Source organism: Erithacus rubecula, assembly GCF_903797595.1.
Source record: "Erithacus rubecula genome assembly, chromosome: 1".
In the NCBI taxonomy this organism is placed as follows: domain Eukaryota; kingdom Metazoa; phylum Chordata; class Aves; order Passeriformes; family Muscicapidae; genus Erithacus; species Erithacus rubecula.
The window spans coordinates 73474914-73499527 of NC_136658.1; the positions used below are offsets into that span (position 1 = coordinate 73474914).

Sequence of the window (24614 nt, forward strand, 5' to 3'; positions counted from 1 at the left end):
GCCATTATTACTTTCTTCATATTTTAAGGAAATTAAAACTTTTATAATAATAAAATTTTAATTAAATTAAAATAAAAACCAAACAAAGAATAAAATCAGCACACAATCCTGAAACTGATTTTTCATTGTTCTATATGACAAGCAGTTTAATACAATTAATGTAAGCACACCAAAGATTTTCATGAAAGAATATTTTGCTGAAATACTGCAGCCAGAAGAAATACTTAATGTTTCTAATATCGCTGAGATTATTTGAAAAGTATGGTTTTTGTTTTAAGGGATGCAAAGTTAGAAATATTTGCATACTTTTAATTTGAAAACCATTACAAAAAAAATCAAACCAAACAATTAGCCCAAAATCCTGTTAGAACAGATACATCTTTGATGCTCATGAAAATTTAAGTACAGAAACATGTAATGTTTACTCAGGATAAAAGACTATGCTTGCATTCAATATGCAATAATACTGTCTTTGAAGAATGATTTAAAATTAGAATTTTGAGAAAAAATCATTTTAACTACTGATAAATAGTAATACTGTATACTGTAATAGTGAAGCTATGTAAACTTAACTGAATGGGCCTACAAAGACAAAAAAAGGACTGACTGAAAGCTTGCATCAGTTCTTACTTTCTGTTTCCTTTGCTAATAATATCTATCCTGTATTCCACTAGGAGTCAGTGAAACACATCTTCAAAATTTGCTTTTCATGACAATTCAATTTTTATTTCATTTGAAAGCAAAGCCGTAAACCACTGCTTGAAATACTTATGATAAGGATTATACTGACTATTGCTACTGAAGATCAAAAGATTTTAAAAATGCTATCTTATTTCAACATTGAGGATGGGACAGGACTTACAAAATGTATTATTTCATATTTCCATTCTAAAAAAGTAAAATCCAACTAGGTGAACAACAATAAAGAAATCACTGGCCAGTAAATGTCTAGAACAATTAACAGTGCCTCACTAAACAGGTATATCCTCTTTTTTTATCCAGTTTTATCTTATTTAGGACAGATATGTAGCTTTTTTAGTTACTTTTTGACTGTAAATAGTTGTGTAGAGCCCCTTCCTCTCAAAGGAGAAAATTTTCTTCACCTGTAAGTAATGTGTCACCAACAGAGCCAACCAAGAACCACTTGTTGAGAACGAGAGATCCAGTAATGCCACATTTTTTAAAACAAGCAACCTCTTCATATTCTTGAAAGTAATTCCTAAGCTTTTTAAGTATGGGAACACAAAAAACAAAAGAAAACCCCTGATTTTGGAAGGTATTACATTAGATCTGTATGTGTTCCTTCATGCCCTGCCCCAGAGCCTACTGCTGAATACAAGCTTCCCCAGTTTTGACACCAATAATCAGAGACCTTCCATTTCAAATTGTTCTGTGAGTCGTGATTTAGCATTCTGTAATTGATCCAAGGCTATTTTCTTAAGTCATTTTAACCAATGCTCATAGTTTATCTCTTAAGACCTCAGAATCCTGTGATTCAAAACTGGGTAATAACAATATCTACATTAATACTTTATTCATACCATAGAAGAGCCTCCAAATACTTACATTTAAAATTATAATTTACTGATTCTCACTAGGCATTCCATTTTCTTTAATTTTTGACATGAACTTTTAAAATAGAAAATATGATCCAACTAAACTGTGTGTGTGCAGTTCAATGGTAGTTTGCAATTAAATGTGCCAGACATATGTGGAAGTCTTAACTGGTCCTGTACAAAGAAAAAGGAATGGCTCTGCAATTTTAAAAGCACACAAAATTAAACAATGTTAATCTCACCTGAATAAAGGAAATCTTATTTAAGCATCCATGGTATAACTACCAAATACAGAAAAAGACAATCCAGTGTTTCCAGGCAGAACACACACATACTAGACACTGGCAGTCAACCAAAACAGAAAATACTATTTGACAGTGATAAGAAGGAAGGCATTCAAACATGACCCTGATCTTTTCTTCCACAAAAAGAGAAAAATCTTCCAGCCTTCCTCTTTACAATAGAAATCCCCCAGTAACTGCGTCAGGGTGTGTAATGCTTAACTTTAAATCAGCTGGGTGCACTTTGAATATATCCAGAACTGACAAACTTAAAAAATTCCCATCCATTTGCTTGTTAGATTTAAATTGTAACTTACCAGTCTACCACCATAACACATAAATGACAGTTTTCTGCCATACAAGACAGTTTTAAATAGCAGTAGCTGTCTGATAAGGATTGAAAAAGAAAACATTTAATTTCCTCTTTAACACACTTAATTGTAATATTACAAGTCAGGGTAAAACATGTCAGCCACTATGAACTTGTCACAATGAGAACAGATACAGTCCTCTTTCTGTTCAGCTAGGGGCTTTAAAAGCACAATGTAGCTACAGGATACAAATCCTACAAGATGCAAGTTCTGAGCCTTCTGTGTGAATGCTGGGCTTGTGTTTCCAGTGGGTGTGTCGTACAAGGGGTGCTTGTTAGTAGGAAATAATCCCAAGATGTGTAAATAAAAGCTAAACAGCACCAAACGTAAGCACTTTCATCCGCATCACATGGAGCTGAATGTGGAATTAGAAACAAAAAAAAAAAAAATGCAAACTGTTTACTGGTATCACTGTCCTCCAAGAAGTCTTTTAATAGCTTCACATATATGAAGAGAGACATTCAGCAATCTGCATGAGAACAAGCTGATTCATCTCTGTCAAACAAGACTTTCCAGAAGCAGCAGTGGAGTTACTAAAGAGCTGCGTGCCACAGCCAGCTCTTTCAACTAGTCAGATTCCATGGGGGTATCGCAAATGGCAATGCACCTAGGACAGCCAGTAGGCACCGCTAAGTCTTATTCATCACTCAAAAGTATCAATCACCTTCTTTTTAATTATACCTCACCACTGCAAATGTCAATTGCAATTAAAAAATTCACATTTCAAAAGCTGAAAAGCAGCTGTTTGTTGAAATACAGGTAAATTAATAGTAGTGTATAAAGATCAATCCCTGCATAGAATTCTAATTCTGTTTATACCTGCAATTTGAAGTATTTAAGCTACAGGTTTACTGTATCTACTTACACCTGGTGGCCACCAAGACACTCTATCAATGCCCTCCTTGGCTGGACAGGGGGAGAAAAATACAACAAAAGGTTCATGGGTCAAGATAATAGCGAGAGATCCTTCAGCAATTACTATCATAGGAAAAAACAGGCATAACTTGAGGAAACAAAATTATTAAAAATCAAGAGTAAGACAATTATAAATAAAATCAAACCTTAAAACACTGTTACTTCATCCCTATCCCTTTTTTCCAAGCTCAACTTCACTCCCTCCTTCCCCCAAATGATGAAGAGGGTCAAGGAATAGGGGCTGTCATTTGTCTGCTTCCCATTGCCTCCATTACTTTTTTCTCATTGTTCTCCTCCCGTATTTCAGAATAGCGTCTGTCCCATGGGACACATTCCTCCATGATCTTCTCCAACATGGGTCCCTTCCACAAGCTACAGTTCTTGCATAAACTGCTCCAGCATGGGTCCCTTCCATAGGGTGCAGTCCTTCAGGAATAGACTGCTCCAGCACAGGTCCTCCACGAAGTCAAGTTCTGCCAGAAAGCATGCTCTAGCAGAGGCTCTCCATGGGGCCACTGCAACTGGAGCATCTCCTCCCTCTCTTCACTCACTGATCTTGCTGTACACTGTGCTGTTCCCCTCACATACTCTGACTCCTCTCTCCAGCTGCAATCACTCCTCTGCAGTAACTTCCTTTTAAATCTGCTGCCCACAGTCCCTGCCACCCTTGCTGATGGGTCTGTCTTGGAGCTAGCTGGACCAGCCTTATCAGACACAGGAGAAGCTTCTGGCAGGTTCTCACAGAAACCACCCCTGTAGCCCCCGCACTACCAAACCCTGGACACATAAAACCACTACATCCTCTGAGACCAGGATTATACCACTCCAATCCCCAAACCCCACACCTTCAAAAACTGAGCACTATCCCAGACATTATTTCCATGAAGCATCATAATACAGTTTTTTTATATGACATTCTACTCCCCAAAGATCAGTTTTATTACTTAAAAGTATTTTTCTTCTAGAGCTTATTTTGATGCTTATACAATAAAAGACTTCAGGCAAGTCTTTGTTTTCAGTCACAGTACAAACCTATTGACCTAGAATGGTTATTCTTAACTTAAAAATATACGAGAAGAAAAAGACAACTGAAAAATAATGAAAAATATTACAATAGAAACAGAACACAAACTATGAAGCTGGAAGCTACTTACCATACAGCAGTACCAAAACCTATTAACAATTACTGCTAAATGCCACTTTTCTCAATAACTCTCTTGGCTGTATTAATTTTTAATAACGCTCAAGTAGCCTTTCATTATAGTGTTTTAAAGATCTCATTTTGCTACACTAAGTATAGACTGTTTAGCTCGATTTCCATTTTATAAATAAACAGAAATGCCAAAGAGTTTTCTTAAGTTAGAATTGCTTTTAGACCACAAATCTCCCTATCTCCTAGGTAACCTTCAGGATTTCTTAGGGGAATTTTAACCCAAATTCATGTTGGCTCTTCTGTCAGCTGCAGCTCTGCCACGTCCTGCTTGTAGTAGGAAGTATGAGGTCTCCTCAACCCTTCATGCTCTACAGAATGCATACATAACAAAAATTTTAAACCTGTGATTTCTCAAAAACTAATGCAACAAACATACATGACCATTCCAGATGTACTGCTTAAGCAAAATAACCCAATCCTCACCCTCAAAGTTCAGGTTGCTTCATCAGCTTCTTACTAAGCAAGGCCTAAAATCTACTACAACTCCACAAAGAACATATGAGAGAAGAATTTTGAAGGAATAATTTAAACAAGGTGTTCCCAAGATTTCTCTGAGCTCCAGAAAAGATTTAAATTGTAACGACATTTCAAGACTTTTACTGTTTCTTCTGGATAATATCAGATTTTTGGTACAAGAAACATTTAGGATTGATCTCGGCCAGAAAAAAATAAAAAAAATGTGCTTCTTTCTTTTCAGAGTGAAGTAACTTCTGGCTAAAACAGAGCACTGCAAACTTAAAGCAAGTTGAAAATATATTTATGTCTTAAATCCTGCATGAGGAAAACTCCATTACATGTACTTGCAGCCATCCTAACTTCAGAGGACAGGCTAGGACCACAAACCAAAGTGGCAAATGATCCAACAGCTTAAATCTGGACTATAAAAGGTATTCTCTATTTACACTTTGAAACCTCTTAACTACATTTAGTTTTAAGAGAAGGATTTCTTACTTAAAAATTTCAGCACAAAGCACTTTGAAACCCACATGCCAGCTTAGACTCTGGTATTAACAGATGGTAATAATTCCCTCAGACACCTCAAAAATTAATAAAACATCATGTAACAAGTCATTTCAAGGTCTCTGCAAATCCAGGCGGGCACTGCTTTATCTTCTTTTCACTGAAAGAAGATAACCTGTTGTACTCAGGATTTTCCCATCATGCAGTTAGGTTTTTTATTTTTTTAATATAAAGCTTCCTTTTAATGGTATCATTTCCAATAGATAAACATTATCTAAACAATTTAGGTACTTTTGATACAGTTATGTTTGGGGGGTTTTGTTTGTCTTGTTTTGTTGGTTTTTTTTTAAAGGACTTAGCTGGAAAAATATTAGCTTCAACTAATATTAGCTAAAAGTTATCAACCTCACTTAGCTTAAACTTCCGCTTCCCCCCTTTCCCATCCTTCTTGATTGTGCTTAGGTACACTAAAGGCTCTCAGTATTTGCATTAGTTTGAGCTATTTGATTTCTGAAAAAAGGGAAAGTTTAAACTACAATTTCAAGGGACAAAATGGATTGTGGACTTTAAAATGACTTTTTTAACTAAAACAGGACATGTAACTAAGTGAGTAGATCCAAATTTTCTTAAGTTGAATTTAATCACATTTCATTAAGGAAAAAAATGCAAGCAAACAAACCGTTTTACTCTAGTTCATTTTCCCTTGTTATAGAATCATCATAGAACAGTTTGGGTTTGAGGAGACCCTGAAGATCATCTAAGTCCAATCCCCCATAACAGGGGCAAAGGTATCTTCCAGTAGACCAGGTTCATCAAAGCCCTATCCAACCTGGCCTTGAAAATATAAAAAAGCTTTATACTAATAATAATGGAAATCATGACAATTGTGAGCCTTGGGAATAACCTGTTTCTGGGTTTTAGAAAATACCTGCAATTATCAACTTCACTGATCCATTTTAAAGACTAGATCAGCTCCTGTTCAGTGAGCAGTATGTTTAAAATGTCAAATACTCTGCTGTATCAACTCTGAAAGACTTGACTTCATCTTAGTGACTAAGCCTACACATTGTTCTAGTTACAATGTGTTTATTACTGTAAATTATAAGTTACTTTGAATAAATGCTTTTCTGTTCATGAAACATGAACTATAAAAATTTTGTTACACCATCATCTTTGTTCCATACATTTAAGTTTCTAAGTTGAATACAGTTACATGCACATGAAGTGCTATTGAATATTTAATATATAAGCCTTAGATTATATATAAAGTCATGAATCTATTATTTTGACAAGCCCAATGCAGAATTTCAACACCCTTGGCTCTATACTGAATTTTGTATTTTTATTTTTCATTCTAACATCAAGCTATAGCTTTGAAAACTATGCTAAAAGCTCTTCTAGTTTAATTTAATTTCATGCTAATTTGTTGAAAAAGGTAGTATTTATAGTACACGTAAAGAGCCACAGTTTCATTAACTCAGTATTATGCCATTAACTTTGTACTTTCTCAGCAAAATATTAAATGTAGCTACATTTTATATTTCTGAAATGCAAGAAATAAGCTTACGTACAACCCATAACTGTGACTTGCAGAACCAAGAGACAGACTTGGCTTCATGTTTCATCCAAGACTATCTATTAACAAGCAGGCACAACGGATGAAAAGCAAATGCTCGCTGCTGTGGCTCACCAAGGTCTATTTTCTTTCTTGACTGCATGTGGTGCAAATTGTCATTTGCTGAGTTAGGCATTGCTACACTGGATTATTTGTGGTAGATATTGCAGCTCATACTGTGAGATGAGGAAGAGGATTGCTATAATTAAAAGGCTTCCCAGACTCCACCTCCCACTTTTTCTTATCTGCACAAGGAGAATAAAGATCTCAATGTGTGAATGATTAAGGGATTGGAGCATCTGACATAGAAAGAAAGGCTGAAGAGAGCTGGGATTATTTAGCCTTAAGAATAGAAGGTTTGAAGAGATCTTATAAATGTGTATTTGTAGAGCGGGTAGGGTAGGCAGGGACTAGTCACAAGGGAGCCAGACCCTTCTCAGTGGTGTGTATGAACCCAGGAGAGCATGATAAAGTTTTTTTTCAGATGGATTCAATTCACTTCACCCTTGGATAGTAGACTCAACTCTAACAAGGCTTCTCATAAGTCTATTTCTGCATTCACAAGGTCCTCTCTAAGGTATCAAAAATGCAATGGAGACTGCAATGTTTCTATGACAAACAGAGCAGATAAGTCTTTCAAATCACTTAATAAGCTACATAAAACAAAACAAAAAAAAAGATATTACAGGCTCTTTGAAGGTATGTGTCGCATAGCTATAGATACAGAAACAACAGCAAAGAAGAGTTTCATAACCCCAGAGACTAAAATACGGGGCAAGGGCTCCACATATCTCTTGAGGGGAAACAGAAGAATGAAATAGCTCCCATCTCCTGAGCATACTGCTTGAAACACTTTACTCAACCCAATGCAGCCTTACACCAACATTTCCATAAGTTTCAGCTATTCAGTAGATGAATATTAATAGCCAAGAAACCATCAGTCACAGACATGACTCATAAACACGGCACACACCTTGCCATTTGCAAAAACAGGTAATTTATTTCACTTGAACAATGGAAGGAAAAGCTGGAGTCCTGAGCTTTTATTGGAGCTCTCAAACTCACAAAAAACCAGCAAAAGCCATCAGCCCCAAAAATGTAACACAGCACTTAGTAAGGTTCTTTACCTTCTTCCTTATTCCATAACTTAACATAGCAGAAATGTAGCTTTCAGAGGCCCCTCATTACATTTCATTATTAACATAAAAATTATTATTTGAATAGGGATGAAACTGACTTTTTCCCTATAAAATAGGATTTCTTCTCTTTTCATGCAAAAACTTTTTACCCATTCTCTCAACATTCCAATTCCTGCAATTAAACAGCTGTAGTTAATGTCCTTATACAAAGATGAATCCCCAAGTCCGTTCTCCAGACTCCCAGGACACTCAATCTCCTTGCGTTTTCACATCTACTAGTTGATGTTTCCTCTCATTATGAAGATGCTATGCAACTGGAGCTGACATAGCTCTCTAGCTCCATTCTGATGTGTGTGTCCTATTGGAAGGGGCAGACAGCTTTCTTCTTCTTCCAGCTATAAAAATAGACATTTGACTTTAAGCAGGAATGCACTCCTTATTTCAAAGTAATCTCTATTCTTTCCTGTTTTTTAATGAAAGGTATTTAACATTAACAGCTATACAGGGAAACTTTTTTCTCCCAATGAAATAAAGTTTTTTTTTTTTTTTTAAATGCAGTGAGCTACACTAAATATTGTTGGAGATTAAGGGTAGACTTTGGTCAGGCATGAGCAATACAAAACAGTTGGGCTTCAAGTTGGTTCATTACTAGCTTGAACATGTATTTCATGGCTACTATTCTATATTTAATGAAAGCACATTTTATTGTTTTCTGTAACTTTATGGTAGGAATCTGTAGTAAGAGTCTGTTGCAACAGGTTTGTATGCGATCCTTTCTCAATCAAAGGACAGGTTTTCAAATTCATATTTGTGTTTATATTCAAACTATTTTCTTTTTATGAAACAAAATTTAAGAAAAAAGCAAACCTGCTACAGTGGCTCTTAAAGCAGGCAATCAAAATTCAATAAAAATTGGAAAACTTTATGTAATTCAGTATTTTTCACAGACTACGAAGACTTATAAAGCAAAAAAAGAAGTGAGATCACATAAAACTGATTACAATGCCTCAATGGCTTAGAAAAATCTGCTCAAAAAGTGATTATTTCCATCCTTGTGTCTACGCTGTCCCAATACTACAAACGCCAAATGGTAACAAAAAGCATGATATGAATAACAACTTCACTTGTGAGTATTTTGCCATATCTCATTTCCAGCTAATTCCAAAACTTAATACTTATTCTGCATAGTTAAGGAAGGCTTTCAACTGTTAAACAAAAGGGCAGTGAAAGAAACATCATTTTGCAAAGACAGATGCCAAGTATTTGTAAGTTGTTGAACAGCATTAGCAGTACTCGCATTTATGCAAGCTTTCAGTGAATTGTCATGTTGGAACAATATCAGTGATGCAACCCAATTTTAAAGCAAAGCAGGGTAGTCATATTATAGGGTTGCATTAAAATAGATGAATTGACATTGCTGGTGTAAATTTCAGTAACACCAAAACTACTTAGACTTACTTACTTACCAAAGGCTATTATTTTCTATCTACGTCAAAAGTACAAAAAATGCTAAACTGTAAAACTTACTGGAATGCAATTTCAGCAGACAATCAGTAGGTTGATCAGAAGTTGAGGTGATTCTCTACTGGAAAGAACAGATAATCTTCCTCTTAGATATTAATGTTATTAACAATTTACTTAAACTGGAAGTTATTAAATTACAGCTCAAATAGCTGAAATCCATATTAATCCTACAGTTGAAGCGGATGTTTCTATCATTAAGGAAGCAATATATGGCTCTCCACAAATAAAATATTTCTTTAACTTTTCATTCTTTATGCTGATGATCATGTATCAGACACTGTATCATTGTAGTACATCTATGCCAAACTCTTGCAAGACAGATGTGGTAGGTAGGTCATCAAATTCAAAACTGATGTTTCAAGAGATCTGCTGCCTCTTATAAAATCAAGCTCTAAATTTGATTCAGACTAGAAGAAAGCTTAAAGGTTCTGTCCATGCAAGAATTAGTAAAGCTCCACAATGGGTTGTTTCCATAAAAATAAATAGTAATGGATGATCAAATTGCACTAAAAAATAAACAGAACATCGTCAGCATAAATACACACCACTACAGTGACCCTCAGGCCACCAGACACATTGAATATATATGAAGTAGGTGACACTGTTCTGTGTTAAGTACTATAAAACACTGTATGCTAATGGAAGAACAACACAAATTAATCTGAAATAGATTTACTGAGGCAAAAATACAAAATGGAAAAGTTGTGGTACCAAGTAATGAACAAGTAAGACTAAGAGGTTGATCTAAAATAGCTTATTAAGTTAACATTCTGTTAACACTGTGTACAGCATTTGTAAGAAAACACTCTGTTTTGGTACTAACCCAATCACAGATTTCATTCCACTTTGACTAAAAGGGGAACAAACACTTCAGTAGAAATTCAGAAATTATTATGAAGGTTTTGGATGTCAGTTTTTGGTTGGGTTTTTTTAAAGATGCAATATACAAAGTGTTTCATATATTTGAGATGTATGAGTGAACACACTGAAAAGCATTAACATGAAAGAAAAAATGCACTACAGACTCTTAGACCTCACCCTCAACAGTGTTACGAGCTGTGCCCTCAACTTCTACCCCTTTGAGTGCTCATCTGAAAGCAGGGGCAGGTGAAAATATGGAGGGCAGAGAGAAAGATTAGTGTATAACTGAATACACAGCTAAATGCTTAGTCTGGTAAAACACATGGCTTAAATGGGGAATCAGGTCACAATTTTGTAAAAATAGCATCTTGATAGAGAAAGGTGCTAGCCCTTTGCTTGATGTAAAGGATAAAACACAGGTAGGGTCTCAGGAGGGAGAAGGGGGAAAGGCCAAAGATTGCAGGTGCTTTTTCAAAACCAGTCTCATAACTGTATTATATCAGTGTGACAAAAATAAAAAAGCCTCTAGGTATTCACCTCCCTTATAGTCCATTAACTGATTCCTGTAAAGACAAGTGAGAAGTAAAATCAAGATGCAAAGATAAGAAGAAAATAGCTATTCAGAGTTAAGCATTAAGGAACACTCAGTTACATGCCAATACAACAGATTTTTAAAAGTTATCACTTATAGAAATGTATCAACCCATCATATAAGAACCACAGCAGATTCCAAACCACCTGCTGAAATACCATTAGTGCTTTATGACTGATACGACTGAAAAAACTTTCCAGCCATAAACACCTACTGCCAAGGATTAGATTAAAAAAGCCCTCAAAAAAGCAGTTATAATAAAATAATTGAGTGAACATTCAGTCATTCAAAGATTTTCTATAACAAAAACTTAAGTTTTCCACAAAAGCATTAAATAATAACAAGGGCTACAATACTTCAAAGTATCTGCCCATGGAATGTTATGACAAACTCTTATATAAGATACTTTCTTTTCATACAGCTCTAGTAGCTTGTCTAGCAATATTAGCTGGATAGATGAGCAGGATACCAAGAGGCCAGTGGGACAGTAACTTGGAAAAGGACTGCCACCTTCAATTAAACCAAAACTCACAAAGAGCAAACAAACAAAACCCCTCAAAAAATCCCAACTTCAAGGTTTCCCCAAGCTTCACTTTTTTTATTAGTACCATCTATCAGCAGAGAATTATATTAAAAATGAGAAAGCTTTCACCAAGAAAATGGAGTAAGATTCTCAAGCCTGCAAAGCTCGTTTCACAAGAAAAACAGAAGTCGTATGACAGCTTAGGAGGCTCACACTTCCTCAGACTACGACAGTGTCCAATGAACAAAAGTGTTTCTTCCTCCCCACATGGAAGTAGAACCGTGCCATGAGACAGTGCAGCAACTAAAACTCTAGATAAATTCAAAGAACTCAAATACCAAAGCCAACTACATCTTAAGAATACCCTCAGCCAACCTCTGAAGAAAAAAAAAAAAAAAAAAAAAAACCCCAAAAAACAAAAAAAATCTTTCTTACACAGGCCTCTCTTTACATTTTTCCTTATGACCACTGCTACAGAAAGCCTGCAGGGAGAGAAGATCTCTCACATAATTCAACCCATTCGCTCTGAAACTGCAAATGCCACTCCTACGTGTACACAATGTGACAGAGCACTAAAAAACGGCTTACCTCTTGTGATGGGTGACTAACATTGAAGTAGGATGGAACAGCCAAGAAAACGAGAAGAGCTAGGCAGAAGCGTGGGCTGCAGTCAACAAGAACAGAAAAAGACTTTTTGAACTAAGCCTGGTGTTTGACCTACTTCTTACAAGCACTCTCTAGCCTGACAAAACATACATAAAAGCTTTCCAGATTGCACAAGGAGAACCCTGGTCAGCTACACCTGTATCAGACTGAAATCTGTTCAAATCTACATCACATCATCTGTTCAAGAGGCACAGGCAAAATGAGCAGCACGTTTCAGCACCAGTCACAACTTTTTAGTCACATTCATCTTTCTATTCACCTTGCTTATTGTGCACTGCCATAGAATCAGCACTACAAAACCCAAAATCACAAATGCCAGGAAATTCAAACTGAACAGAAAAAGCTTCCTAAAAGCTAAGAAACAATGCAACTCACATAGTTGTGTTTGATCAAAGATGGCCAAACAAGAGTCAGTTCAAAGTATACACTGAAGAAAAAATTCCTGAAACCATTAAAATACTGGAAAAGCAGAGAACTGAGAAAGCAAGTCAGTAAAATAATGGAAGGAAAGACAAGTCAAGGTATAGCAAAGAAAACCAATAAAAGCCATATGTGGAAACTTTGCACTAGGAAATAAGAAAAGCCAAAGTAGAAAAAGTAGAAGAATACAGGTAGACAGACTGACCCACTTTATTACATTTTCTGGAGCACATGCTGTAGAATTTTATTTTAAACATCAGTCTAACAGCAACAAGCATATCTACCATGCAATAACAACATCCTTGACAGTACCCTAAGAAAACTAATAGAGCTGTTTCAAAGGGGAAAGGCCTCCTCATCAATAGAAGCACAGAACTGGTGTCAAAATATCCCCAAAGAGAAATCCCTTAGAGCAATTAGAGGTTTACACAGTTTTTAAGGAAAGCCCTTTCTAGTTAGGGGCTTTGCAGTACACAAGGGTCAGTGAATGCACATCGCAGAAAGAACAAGCTGAGCCTGGGAATTCATATTAAACCCATGGACCAAAACCAAAACAAGCACCATCGCAGAAGAATATATGTGATACAATGAAGCATTCCCTCCTACTTCCAGAAATCCAATAATACAATATTCTATAAAATAATTCTTTAAAAATCTCCAGCTCATAGATTCTTAAGATCTTCTGAGCTTCACAGTACTAACACCAGAAGGTCTTTCTAAGGACAACTGAGTCCTTCAAAAACATTGGCATATAAAGGGCTGAACCCTCTCTCCATTGTATCTTTCACAATGAAAAACAACACAAGCAATACTAGATATTCTACAAAGTCATACTTCACTAAACAAGTTCACTAATTTAACAGAACTTTGAACACTCCAAGTTCTGAGGAAACACTAAAAAAACATCAAGAGAAACAACTAATCTAATAAACAATGGAGGCATACCCAAGAACAAAATACTGCTTTAGCTGAGAGTTCATGGTTAAAATTTGGCAAAGGTAAAAATCCAAGATATTGGACCAGAAAGATTTTCAACACTAAACAAAATAACGCTTCCTCAGCTCACAGATACAATAAACCACCATGTCCATCACTATTAGAAGGTACTACATGAGTTAGGTCCAAAATGCAGCACTAGAGATGATAGTGCGTGGCCACCAAAACAATCATTTAAAGGTAAAAACTCCAAGAGAAACTCTGAAAGCACAGCTAAACAAGAAAGAAGAGTGACAACCTCCATGACAAGGGCACATCAGAACAAAGTTTTGTCTTGGATGTTTACTGCTGCTTCCATATAGATGCAGGAGGAGTAAACAGACTTATTTAAGCTTTACGCAAAAGACAACAATAATTGGAGACACAAAAATTTTAAAAGAATCTCCATCTTTAACTTCTGATTCTTTTTGATAATAAAACATCTCAGCTATGCAGAATTCTTATACTAAAAAGCTATTATCAAATGGCTTATAACCACCCAATATGGCACAGTACAGGCTGTATTTCTCTCAGAGACTTAATGTATCAACTTAACATTATCAAAACAAGACCCCTCACTCATTATCATAGTTGCATTAAAAATCATTCAGGAGTAGTACAGGTAAAGACTGAAGAAAAACATCAAAATTACCAAACCAGATAATTCTCTCTACCCCCAGTTATTCTCTGAAGAATGCTTCCAAAATAGAAAACTGCACTTTATTTCAAGCTGTTACTAAAATCCTTAATACAGAATGAGACAATGTTTAGCAGTTTAGGCACGTGCCATCAGCTTTACTTACTACTTGCCATATTCACTGCTTGTTTCACGTGAGTAAATTAAGCTTAAAATATAAAAAACATAATTTTGCAAGATATACTGCCCTGAGAAGAAAAAAATTACAGACACAATACAGTCTCTCTCTGCTTTGGGAATACTGACTGTTGTACACTAGAGTCCATCTGTTAAGTAATGACTGATCCAGGATGCAACGCTGCTGCAGCAGACTCACAAGCAGTTTCACATTCACATAGGTCTCCCAGTGCTGAGAGAACTGTTAAACACTCTTGTGTTTATTTTAAAATATCATCATTGTTTTCAGCAATAGGAACTGATTAGCAGGTCTATCTTATATGCAAGCAATGGATGTCCTTCACATAGATACCAAAACATACTCTTAACCTCCCCACCAAAGACAAGCCAATGTTAATCCAGTTGCTGGTGCACTAACAGCCAGAATTAAAATAAACTTGAATATCAGTAAGAATGAAAGAAGAAAGAAAACCAGAAAAGGATTAAACACCTTTGTATCTCTCATGATCTATACAAAGTCAGTTAAAAAAAACAACTGCACATCATTAACTTATTTGGAGTGCTACGTTTAAAGAAACGGGTAATAAACCAATGAAGTTATGATGACTTGTACATACTTGTACAAAGAGCAAAAATAAAATTTACAAGTCACATTCCAAGCTGTCAAATAGCTTGTAGAGAGGAATGGGAAATACACCAAATTACTCTTTCCACATATTCAGAAAACTACCAGTTTTAACCCCATGTGTTCAGATAAACCATAAATATTAAAACGATCTGACCAAATTATGTCCTTCCCTGCATGCTGCAGCTTTTCCACTGGGTCTGTGCTAGGTCAAATGCAAATAACTGCCAGACAGAGAAATACATCTTTTTAAAGTGTTTGAAACAAAATATATTCTTTACATGACTTGGTATAAAATGATTGTAGGTTAGAAGCATTAAACTCATTTGAAACAAAGGCAGTTACAATTAATTGCCATTCAGTTTTGAGCAGTCATCTTTCTATCCTATTCTATGTGCAAAATTTGAGGGTATTTCATTGACAGAACTGCTTCAAAAGCTTTGCTGCAGCAAATCTTGCGTTCAGGAACAGCACCAAATTGCACATAATTGAAAGTGATTCATTTTTAGATGCACTCGCTTGGCTCCTGTAGGTTCCTCAGGCTTTGGTGTAGGTAGCGCAAAAACATTAAGTCATACAGTCCTGCAGTAACTCTTTCACTCCATGAAGTGAGCAGCTGACTAAGGAGCTAGATTTTAGCATCTTCTCCTTGTTTCAGCTATTTACCTCTGTACAGTAGTATTTTGCAACGCACAGACCTTGGACCAAAGTAGCAACAACACTTACTTTGCAGACAAGAATGTGTTTTGGAAAGCAGGGCAGGTTATTAAGACATGAGCAACCCAATACAATACTGCAATACAACTAACTCTTTATTACAGATATTAAAGCGTATTAAATCCTTGCAAAAATCTCCCTCCTCCCCCTTCCTCCACATAAAATGTTCAACTAGCTCTGATCTAACAGGGTTAAACCCTTCACATGTTTCAGCCACCAAGAAAAGATACCAGCTCCGGCTGGGTTTTTTTTTTTAACGTTTTTCAATTAAAAACGGATACTACATTCATGCCACTCTTCTTCCCAAGAGGAAGCTACCAGGTTAAAGGGCAGGGTCCATAAGACAAAATCGCAAATTACTTAATCTCCTTAATTTTCCCACTGCAATTCGCACACACTACACTTCCGCAGGAGGTGGCCGGGACGAGGCACTGGAAGGGGAAGAGTGGCCTGTCTGTTCTAGGCAGGGTCCTGCCTGGAGTTTAGGGAGCGCTGAGGGGGCTTCTGTCACACGCACGGCGGACGAGGAGATGAGCAGGTCGGGGGATTAACGGGGAGTTTGGGAAGGAAGGATGGCTGGAGAAGGGCCGCAGGTGCAGGAGGGACACGGGGCTGGGAGGATGCGCGTCCCTGCCGGGGGGCAGAGGGGCGGAGGGCGCAGGGCAGCCCCGGCAGGAGCGGGCGGCGCGGGCCGGTGCCCGCCGGGGCGTCACCGGGGCGGGGTGCCCGGCCGCTTACCAGGTTCAGCACCGTCTCCACGATGTCCCGGTTGCTGACCTCCCCAACCTGGATGAGTCCGATGAGGACGGCGAATTTCATCCGGATATTGCGGATCGGCACCGACGGGTTAATCATCCCCGCGGGGAGCACCACGGACCCGGAGCCCGACGCCCTCAGCTCCCCCATCACCGCGACGCTGCTGCCGCCGCCGCCTCCGCCGCCGCCTCCACCGCCGGCCCCGACGGAGATAAGTCCCGCGGGCTGCGGGTCCGGCCCCGACACCGGCTTCTCGCTCGCCATTTACCCCCCGCCGTTACCGGCACCTGCCGCCGCCGCCTCCCCGCCCGGCCGGGCCGAGCCGCGCATCCACCGCAGTCGCACCCGGCGGGGCCGCAGGGAGCCGGCCCGAGGCGCCGGCACCGTCCCAGGAGCCGCTCCCCCGCTCCGCTATAATGAGGGATTATTATGGGCGCCGATGCCCCGTTAGCCGAGGGCTGGCCGGCCGGGGCCGCCTCGCCGCCGCGGGGCCGGCAGAGCGGGCGGCGCCGAGCGCGGTGCGGCCCGGCGGGGGCGAGCGGCGCGCGGGGCGGACGGCGGCGCGAGCGATGCCGCTGCCGCTGTTGTTGTGGAGCCGAACCCGCCGCCGCTCACGCCGCCATGTTGCCGCCCCCTGCCTGCGGTAGCCGCCAGGGCGCCTGCGCCGAGCCCGTCGGGGGAGTGGCCGGGCCGGGCCCCCCCAGCCGGCCGGGCACAGGTGAGCAGGTGCGCGGGGCCGTGCGGGGCCGTGCCGGGCCGTGCGGGGCCGTGCGCCGCCGTCCCCCCGCTCGGGGGATCTCGCAGGGCCGCCGGAGGGTCGGGGTGGAGCCCCCCGTGCGCCCGCCCGGCCGCGCCCCGCCGCCCCGGGGCGCCCCCTGCGGGAGGGGCGGGCGGCGCCGGGGCTGCGGGGGACGGAGGTGCCGCCGCCTCGGGGCCCTGCGCTGCCCCACGGCCCCTCGGGCGCTGTTCCGCTTGCGAGTGGTGTTACAGACAGCGATGTCCGGTCAGCATCAGTTCTCCCAAGCCCCTTGGTTGAAATGATGCTCATGGCAATGAGCATTTTTATCAAGTCTCTCCAGTACTAGAGAAACAGAAGGACCTCCAATGCTTCGAGGATACTCAAATTATTTTAATAGTTGCTGTATGTGTTGAATAAAGTTCTATATACTTGCTCTGTGTGTCTTGGGGTTGATCCATCTCTGTTAAAAAAAGATGTTCTTGGCTTCATAGTGACTCTCATCACAAAGTTTGATTTTACAACAAAACTTGCCCCTGGTCATAGAATACCATTCATCCTGACTATTCTGTGGCCCCAAACTGAGTTTTGGCTGGATTGCTGGTCCTCCTTATATCCAGGTCTAGGTAATAAACTGCAAAACCACAATGAATCAGCAGAACTGGATCAGTACATCCTCCTAGATTACAGCGTCTTCTATAAACTCCACCAAACTAAAGAGGTTACTTCAGCTCTGTACTAAGATGCAGCTGCTCTGTGTACTTGGAGATACTTTTTGCCAAAGTCTGTAGGTGCTTATCAGTATGTATTGCCTGTAGATGAATAGCCATGACTAAAACAGTGGTTAGGTGTGAAACACAGAGCCAACATTATTTCAGAAAGCTGCTAAAGATGGGAAGAAAACCCAAGAGGTCATTAATGAGAGATAAGAAAGCACAATATTTTCCTGGAAAAAATTCCTTTACAATTTGCACAAGCAGTCATGTATGATTCATAATAAAGGTGTACTTTCATTTATTATATTAATGGAGGTGCCAAAGGTTCCATGCTCTCCAGCCCCATAGCAGAACTAGCAAAGCTGAATATACACTCACTAAACTGCTTTCAGGAATACATAACCTCTTTTGCAACACAAACCTGAGTCTAGAATTCCGTAACAGTCACTAGAAATTGTAACACCTTTAGGAGCTAACTTCCAACAATCAGTTGTCTTGATTATACTCATGTCTACAACATCTGTAAGGTGAGACATGTTGCTACAAATAGTGTTGTTGGTGGAAATTTCATGTTGGCTGATGGGTTGACTGGTTTTCTTGTTCTGATTCTTCTCATGGTTACTGCCTGTCCTTGTCAAATGGGTAGGAAGCTAAGTTTTAATTCCTTTTCTACTGGTAGGTGTATTAAATTGGATCCTTATTGACTTACTGACTTTCACAAATCCCAAAATAACTTTGAAGCTTTGAGATCCATTGTTAAAATTGCCTAAAATTTGTCAATGAATTGTTTGTCTTTGTGGTGGAGCAGATGAGCTAACAGCACATAACCACATAAACTTTTTTTTTCACAAGAAAAGCAGGATAAGAAAATATGGTATGGTACATTTTATTTTCCATTCCACACTTCTGCTACTCTTCATGGAAGACTCCATCATTGCCCATATACCCAACTGCAATAACTCCTGACTACAGCTGCTCCATACACAACTATCAGTGCATTCCTCCACATTGAATTTCTCATAAAGTTGCAATCATGAGTTTCTTTAAAGGTTGTATTAGTCAAATCCTTTATTATATAATATTCTGTTTGAACTGGTTAACATTTTCACTGCTGAAATCATGTAATATACACTATGTAGTATTAGGAAAAAAAATTAAAAGAAGGTTTATTCTCAACAATACATTTAATAGGAGAGACTTCCTTTAGTTCTTAAACTCATATTTGGTTTTGATAATTTTTTACAAAATTGTGTTCTCTTTATTTTTATAAGCTAGAGTGTTGTTAAGAAGTAGCTGTCTTCTCTAATCAACAGTGTTTGTTTTTGATAAGCAAACTTTCATTGAGGTGAGCCATTCATCAACTCATGTGAACATTATTGTAGCACTGGCATTCTGAAAGAAAAACAAATTTGAAACATTAATCTCAGCCCTTTAGTAATTGCAGCTCTGGTGTTCATTTGCTTCCATTCTAGCACCTCATCAGACGGAAAATTAAAGTAAGAGCACATACACAAGAAATAGAACATGATTCGTATCTTTTCTTTAAAAACATTGTTTGTCTCATCTTCTTGATATTGACATCTTCATTCCAAAGACTGTGAATTTCTCAGTGGTAATTTCATTCATGAGGCATTTAGTTGGATCTCAGTCCAGCAAGGTGTTCTTCATTAGCAAATCATAGAATTTACATAACTGTAGCCATTTTTAGGTCAACATGCAAGATCAGTCATTGACACAGGCCCAGACTAGGTGTGGCAAGAGCAAAAGGATGCTATGCATTCCTTCATCCTTCACAAAAACAGGACGATGGTCTGATCCTTACTCTTCCTGTAACTTTTGCAACACTTGCTCCCCACTGACATGAGAGAAAGCAATCCCTTTGCTTCCAGAGCATACTTTTCCCTCAGCTGTAATAGTTGACATGAAGGATTTTTTTTCTGTGATATTCTTCAAGTTTTCTCAGATTCCATTCTCCACAAATGCCAGAAGGTGGTCTCAAATATAATATCAAAAAACAAAGAAAAAGACCTTTATCCATGTTCCAATGTTTGCCATAAGCATATGGGGAAGAAAATGAAACTGACAAAGTTTAAAGTTTTATCTCAATTTTTATTTCAGTTCTAAAATAAATTCTAGCAATACTACTTCATTTTTGGAGTAAAAAGATTATATAATCATTCAACTGTGAAAGTTTGAAAGAACATGCTTTAGAAGACAGACTCTTGGCTACAAAACATGGAACTATTTCTGTGAATAGGGGCTGCTCTTTACAGGCATATATTTACACTGACTCTTAGAAAAAAGTGTGTTTTTAAATAATGAAATTATATAGGGCAGAACTGAACCATGTTTGAAAGAAGAGAATTTTCATTTGTCTGTCTCTGCGGCATCAAAATAATGCTTGCTTTACCGTGTCCATATGAGGACTCCTGTTGGGTTTAATTAGATTATTCTCATGAGTAAGGATAATGTAATTTGTTCCTGTGCCAGGATCAGGAAGTAGTATTAGCCCCTTTCTCTTGAAAACCAGGATTTCTTGTAAGTTAAAAAAAAAAAAAAAAAAAACAACAACCCTGGCAAATGCAAACAGAAAGGCAGCATCTAAGTTTTCCCTGCTATGGATATGGGTTGCACCAAATAGAGTCATTGAATGGTTTGAGTTGGAAGGGATCTTAAAGACCTTATACTTCAAGCCCTTTCCATGGACAGGGATACCACCGCTACACCAGATTGCTCGGGATCCCAACCAACATTAAACATTTCCAGGGATGGGGCATCCACAGTTTCTCTTGGCAAGCCATTTCAGTATCTCACCAACCTCACAGTGGACTTCCTGCCTAACATCTAACCTAAACCTATGGTTAAAGCCATTTCCCCTTGTCCTATGATTAGATGCTCTCTTGAATTTTCCCTTTCTGGCTTTCCTGCAGGCCCCCTTAAGGTTCTGGAGGGTGCTATAAGGTCTCCCTGGAGCTTTCTTTTCTCCAGGTTGAATGACCCCAACTCTCTCAGCCTGTTGTTGTAGGAGAGGTGCTCCAGTCATTTGCTCATCGTCATAGCCCTCCTCTGGTCTTGCTCCAACAGGTCCACAGAGCCCCAGAGGTGGACGCAGTACTGCAGATGTGATCTCACCCGAGAAAAGTGGAGGCGCAGAATCCTCTCCCTTGACCTTCTGGACACGCTGCTTTGGACACAGCCCAGGATATATTTGGCTTCCTGGGCTGTGAGTGCACATCACTGGCTCATTCAACCTCTCACCCACTAGCCCCCCCAAGCCTTTCTCATCAGGGCTGTCCTCAATCCATTCTCTGCTGAGCTTGTATTTGTGCTTGGCATTGCCCTCAGTCATGTGCAGACCTTGCAGTTGGCCTCGTTGAACTTCACATGGATGGCACAGGCTCACCTCTCAAGCCTGTCAAGGTGCCTCTGCATGGCTTCCTGTCCCTCCAGCTTGTCAATCGCACCACACAGCTCAGAGGTGTTTCATTCACTGGTTTTAACATCCACATGACAGGGTGCATTAAAGCACAGGTTAAAAAAAAAAAAAACTGGCAAGAATCTTTTGCTACTCTAACTGTAAATAATTTCTACATGCTTTTTATACAATTTCTTACTTTAGTCATGAAAGAGAGTAATATTAAAAAAAATACCTTTTATGTATTTCTTGAGGCAAGTTTTGTTATATCTTTGCAATTTCAGAAACACCGTAACAGACCTTCCAAGTGAGATTCTCTACACTTCAATCACAGTGATGCAGATGAAGAAGATATTACTTCAAGGAGTTGTTTTAGTTTTATCGCAATAGAATATCCAAATAATTTGGTAAAAATTTTGAAAAATATAGTCATTATCCATAAGAAATTTATATTATTCTATATTAATCTCTCTGATTTTTACACTCACAGTACTATGTTTGTTCTGATTGGTTATAAATTCTGCTGAGAAGAATTTACTAAACATAAGCTTATAGAGTAAAAAGAGGTAATAGTCTGAGTAGTCGAACAAACCAGATCTACACAAAACTGAACTTTTACTTTTAAATGAAGATATGCATTCATATATATTCAACTTTTTTTTTTCTTAATTTCTTTTATTAGGGTATAGTCATGATACAATTTGCATTGATGTAAATATCAGGACTTGTATCTTTTATTAGAGAAAACATGCCACACAATTTGTTGCATTAATGCATAGTTTAGGTTCTTGGCTTTGAAAGAGTTTATTCTGTGGTTGTTTCACAAATCGTGCTTTAAAACCATGTTGAGTTTGAGCTGCTTATTCCATTTAGACACTTTTAATAACTAGATTTCTATGACCTTTTTTTAGCATAAAATAGTTATTTTAGAAAACATTCTAAACTCTAATTAGTTTCAACAACATGTGAATTATTGTTACTTCTGACATGCTTCTTTTAGTGTATTTCTAGACAATAACAGATGATGGAAATCAACTTCTGGTGGAAACACTGCCATAATGCAATGAACTAATTGTTGCTATGAAGCATATATTTGTTGAAGAAAAAGACCTAATGCATCAACAAATTATGTTTATTTTATGTGCTCTGCATGCTTTCACTTTAGCTACTTGAAACAAAATAAATGTTTAGACAGAAAGGATGTTGTTCACACACATTGTCTACATGCTGCAGTGTGAACAGTAGGAGACAAAAAGGATCCCAAGCTCATGTATGTTATTAGAAACACATTTCCAACCACATGCCATTAAATTATACCTTTAAGGACTTTCTAGATTATAACCAAAAAGGAAAGATGAACGGAAGGGTTAAAATTGATAGGTTTATCTCAACAATGTATGTGCAACTGATGGCCAAATTTCATCAATAGGGAGCACTGAACAATTTTTTGATATATCACTGGTATTATCAGTAGGAGCCTACAGTAACTATGAGTATTATTTGACATTATTTCACACTCCACTCAGCACTCTTCAGGATGCAGCCAGTGTCCCACACTAGGCACCACAACTCAAGAAAGATGAGGACAGACAGAAAAGGGTCCAAACCAGGCTGCAAAGGTGGTCGCAGGCTGGAGGACACATCCCACAAGGAAAGGCTGAAGGAGTTGCATATTTTCTCTGTGGAGAGGAGAATGCTCAGGGGAGACTTCATTACAATATTCCAGTGCTTAAAGAACATCTACAAAGACAGAGACTCCTTCACAAGGACTCATGTGGAGAAGGCAAGTGGCAGTGGGTACAAGTTGTACTCAGAAAGTTGACATAAGAAATTTATTTTTTTCATTGAGAACACTCATTAGTTGGAACAACACCCCCAGGGATGTGATAGAATCCCCATGACTAGAGGTTTTCAAGATGTAATCAGAGAAGATGCTAGATAGTCTCATCCAGGCTCTCCTTTCCACAAAAGACAGGACCAGATCATCTCTGGATGTTCCATCAAGCTTGGGATACTCTATGATTTAATGATTCTATGATTATCTTTATGTATTTAGCTATTATATATTTAACTCTGGAAATAGTTTACTAAAAAAACAAAAACAAAAACCACCTAGTAAACATGTTTGTTATATTCCTACAATGCAACTGATATCTGAGAAGTTTTCTGAGTGAAAATGCATGCAGATTTATCCAAAGGAATTTATTTAGTTTTTTGTTCGCTTTCACCAAAATGAAAAGAAGGTCTTATTCAGGATAGGGTTTTTTTTGTTTTCTGACATTACTGAAAAAAAAAAAACAAAAAAACAAAAACCCAAAAAAACCCCCACCACCACAAAAATAAAAAAAAAAAAAAAAAGCAAGCCATCTATCACCTAGAAAAGAAAGAGCTATGAAACACTTCTTCCTCAATTTCCAAGCATTATTTATTTTTCCTTGCTTTAGAATTGCATTTCAGGATATTTTATGGATAATGGCTTAATGATTTCCATCTGTGACTGTAAAAGAAGGGATGTGATAGGATGTTCCTGGATGTTTACAGTTTCACCAAGAAAGTAAGTCAAAATTATTATGCTGTCATCAGAATCCCAACAGGGCTTAAAGTCATGATCTTGCATTAACTGTTCAGCATCTTTACTGAGGTACTGCTTAAAACTGGACTGGCTACTACAAGCTGAAACCCTCCAGTACAGTGAAGAGATTATTTCTCATGTCTTGCAGACTACAACTTTTAAAGGAAAAAATGCCAGTGTTATTTGCTTTTATTGCTGCAACATGACGTTATTGACTCTTACTCAGCTTGTGATCCTCTGTTGCCCCTGAATCATGTTCAGCAAAAGTACAAACAAGCTGGATGAGGCACATCCTGTATTTGTACAATTTAGTATGTCTGCTAAAAGTAATGCCCCACACTTGTATCTGTTCAATAGCATCCTGTTTTTCTCAGACCATTCCTACAGTTTGTCAAGTTCATTTTGAATTCTAGTCTTGTCCTCCAAGGTAAACAGCTGCTTCCAGCCCAGTATTGTTTGCAGATTTAATAAGCACACACCGCATTCCATCATCCAGATCATTAATGACATTATTATATAGTATCAAACCTTGGTCAACCCTGCAGAAGCCCACATGGCACCATTTTCCATGTGGACAGTGAGACATTAATATCTATTCTTCATTATAGTGAACAGTATTTACAGGCTTATTATAACATTATAATAAAAATTA

At 38.4% G+C, this 24614-nt stretch overlaps 1 protein-coding gene across 8 annotated transcripts in view; it reads right to left on the reverse strand.

The window, feature by feature from the left end:
- Positions 1-16934, reverse strand: part of NBEA (neurobeachin) — a 451247-nt gene extending 434313 nt beyond the window's left edge. For all 8 annotated transcript variants that reach the window (XM_079333484.1, XM_079333487.1, XM_079333486.1 and 5 more), the window contains exon 1: positions 16506-16934. In XM_079333484.1, the coding sequence (XP_079189610.1) occupies positions 16506-16787 (282 nt within the window). In that variant the 5' untranslated portion in view covers positions 16788-16934. The remainder of the gene's footprint in view (positions 1-16505) is intronic.
- Positions 16935-24614: the final 7680 nt, after the last annotated feature.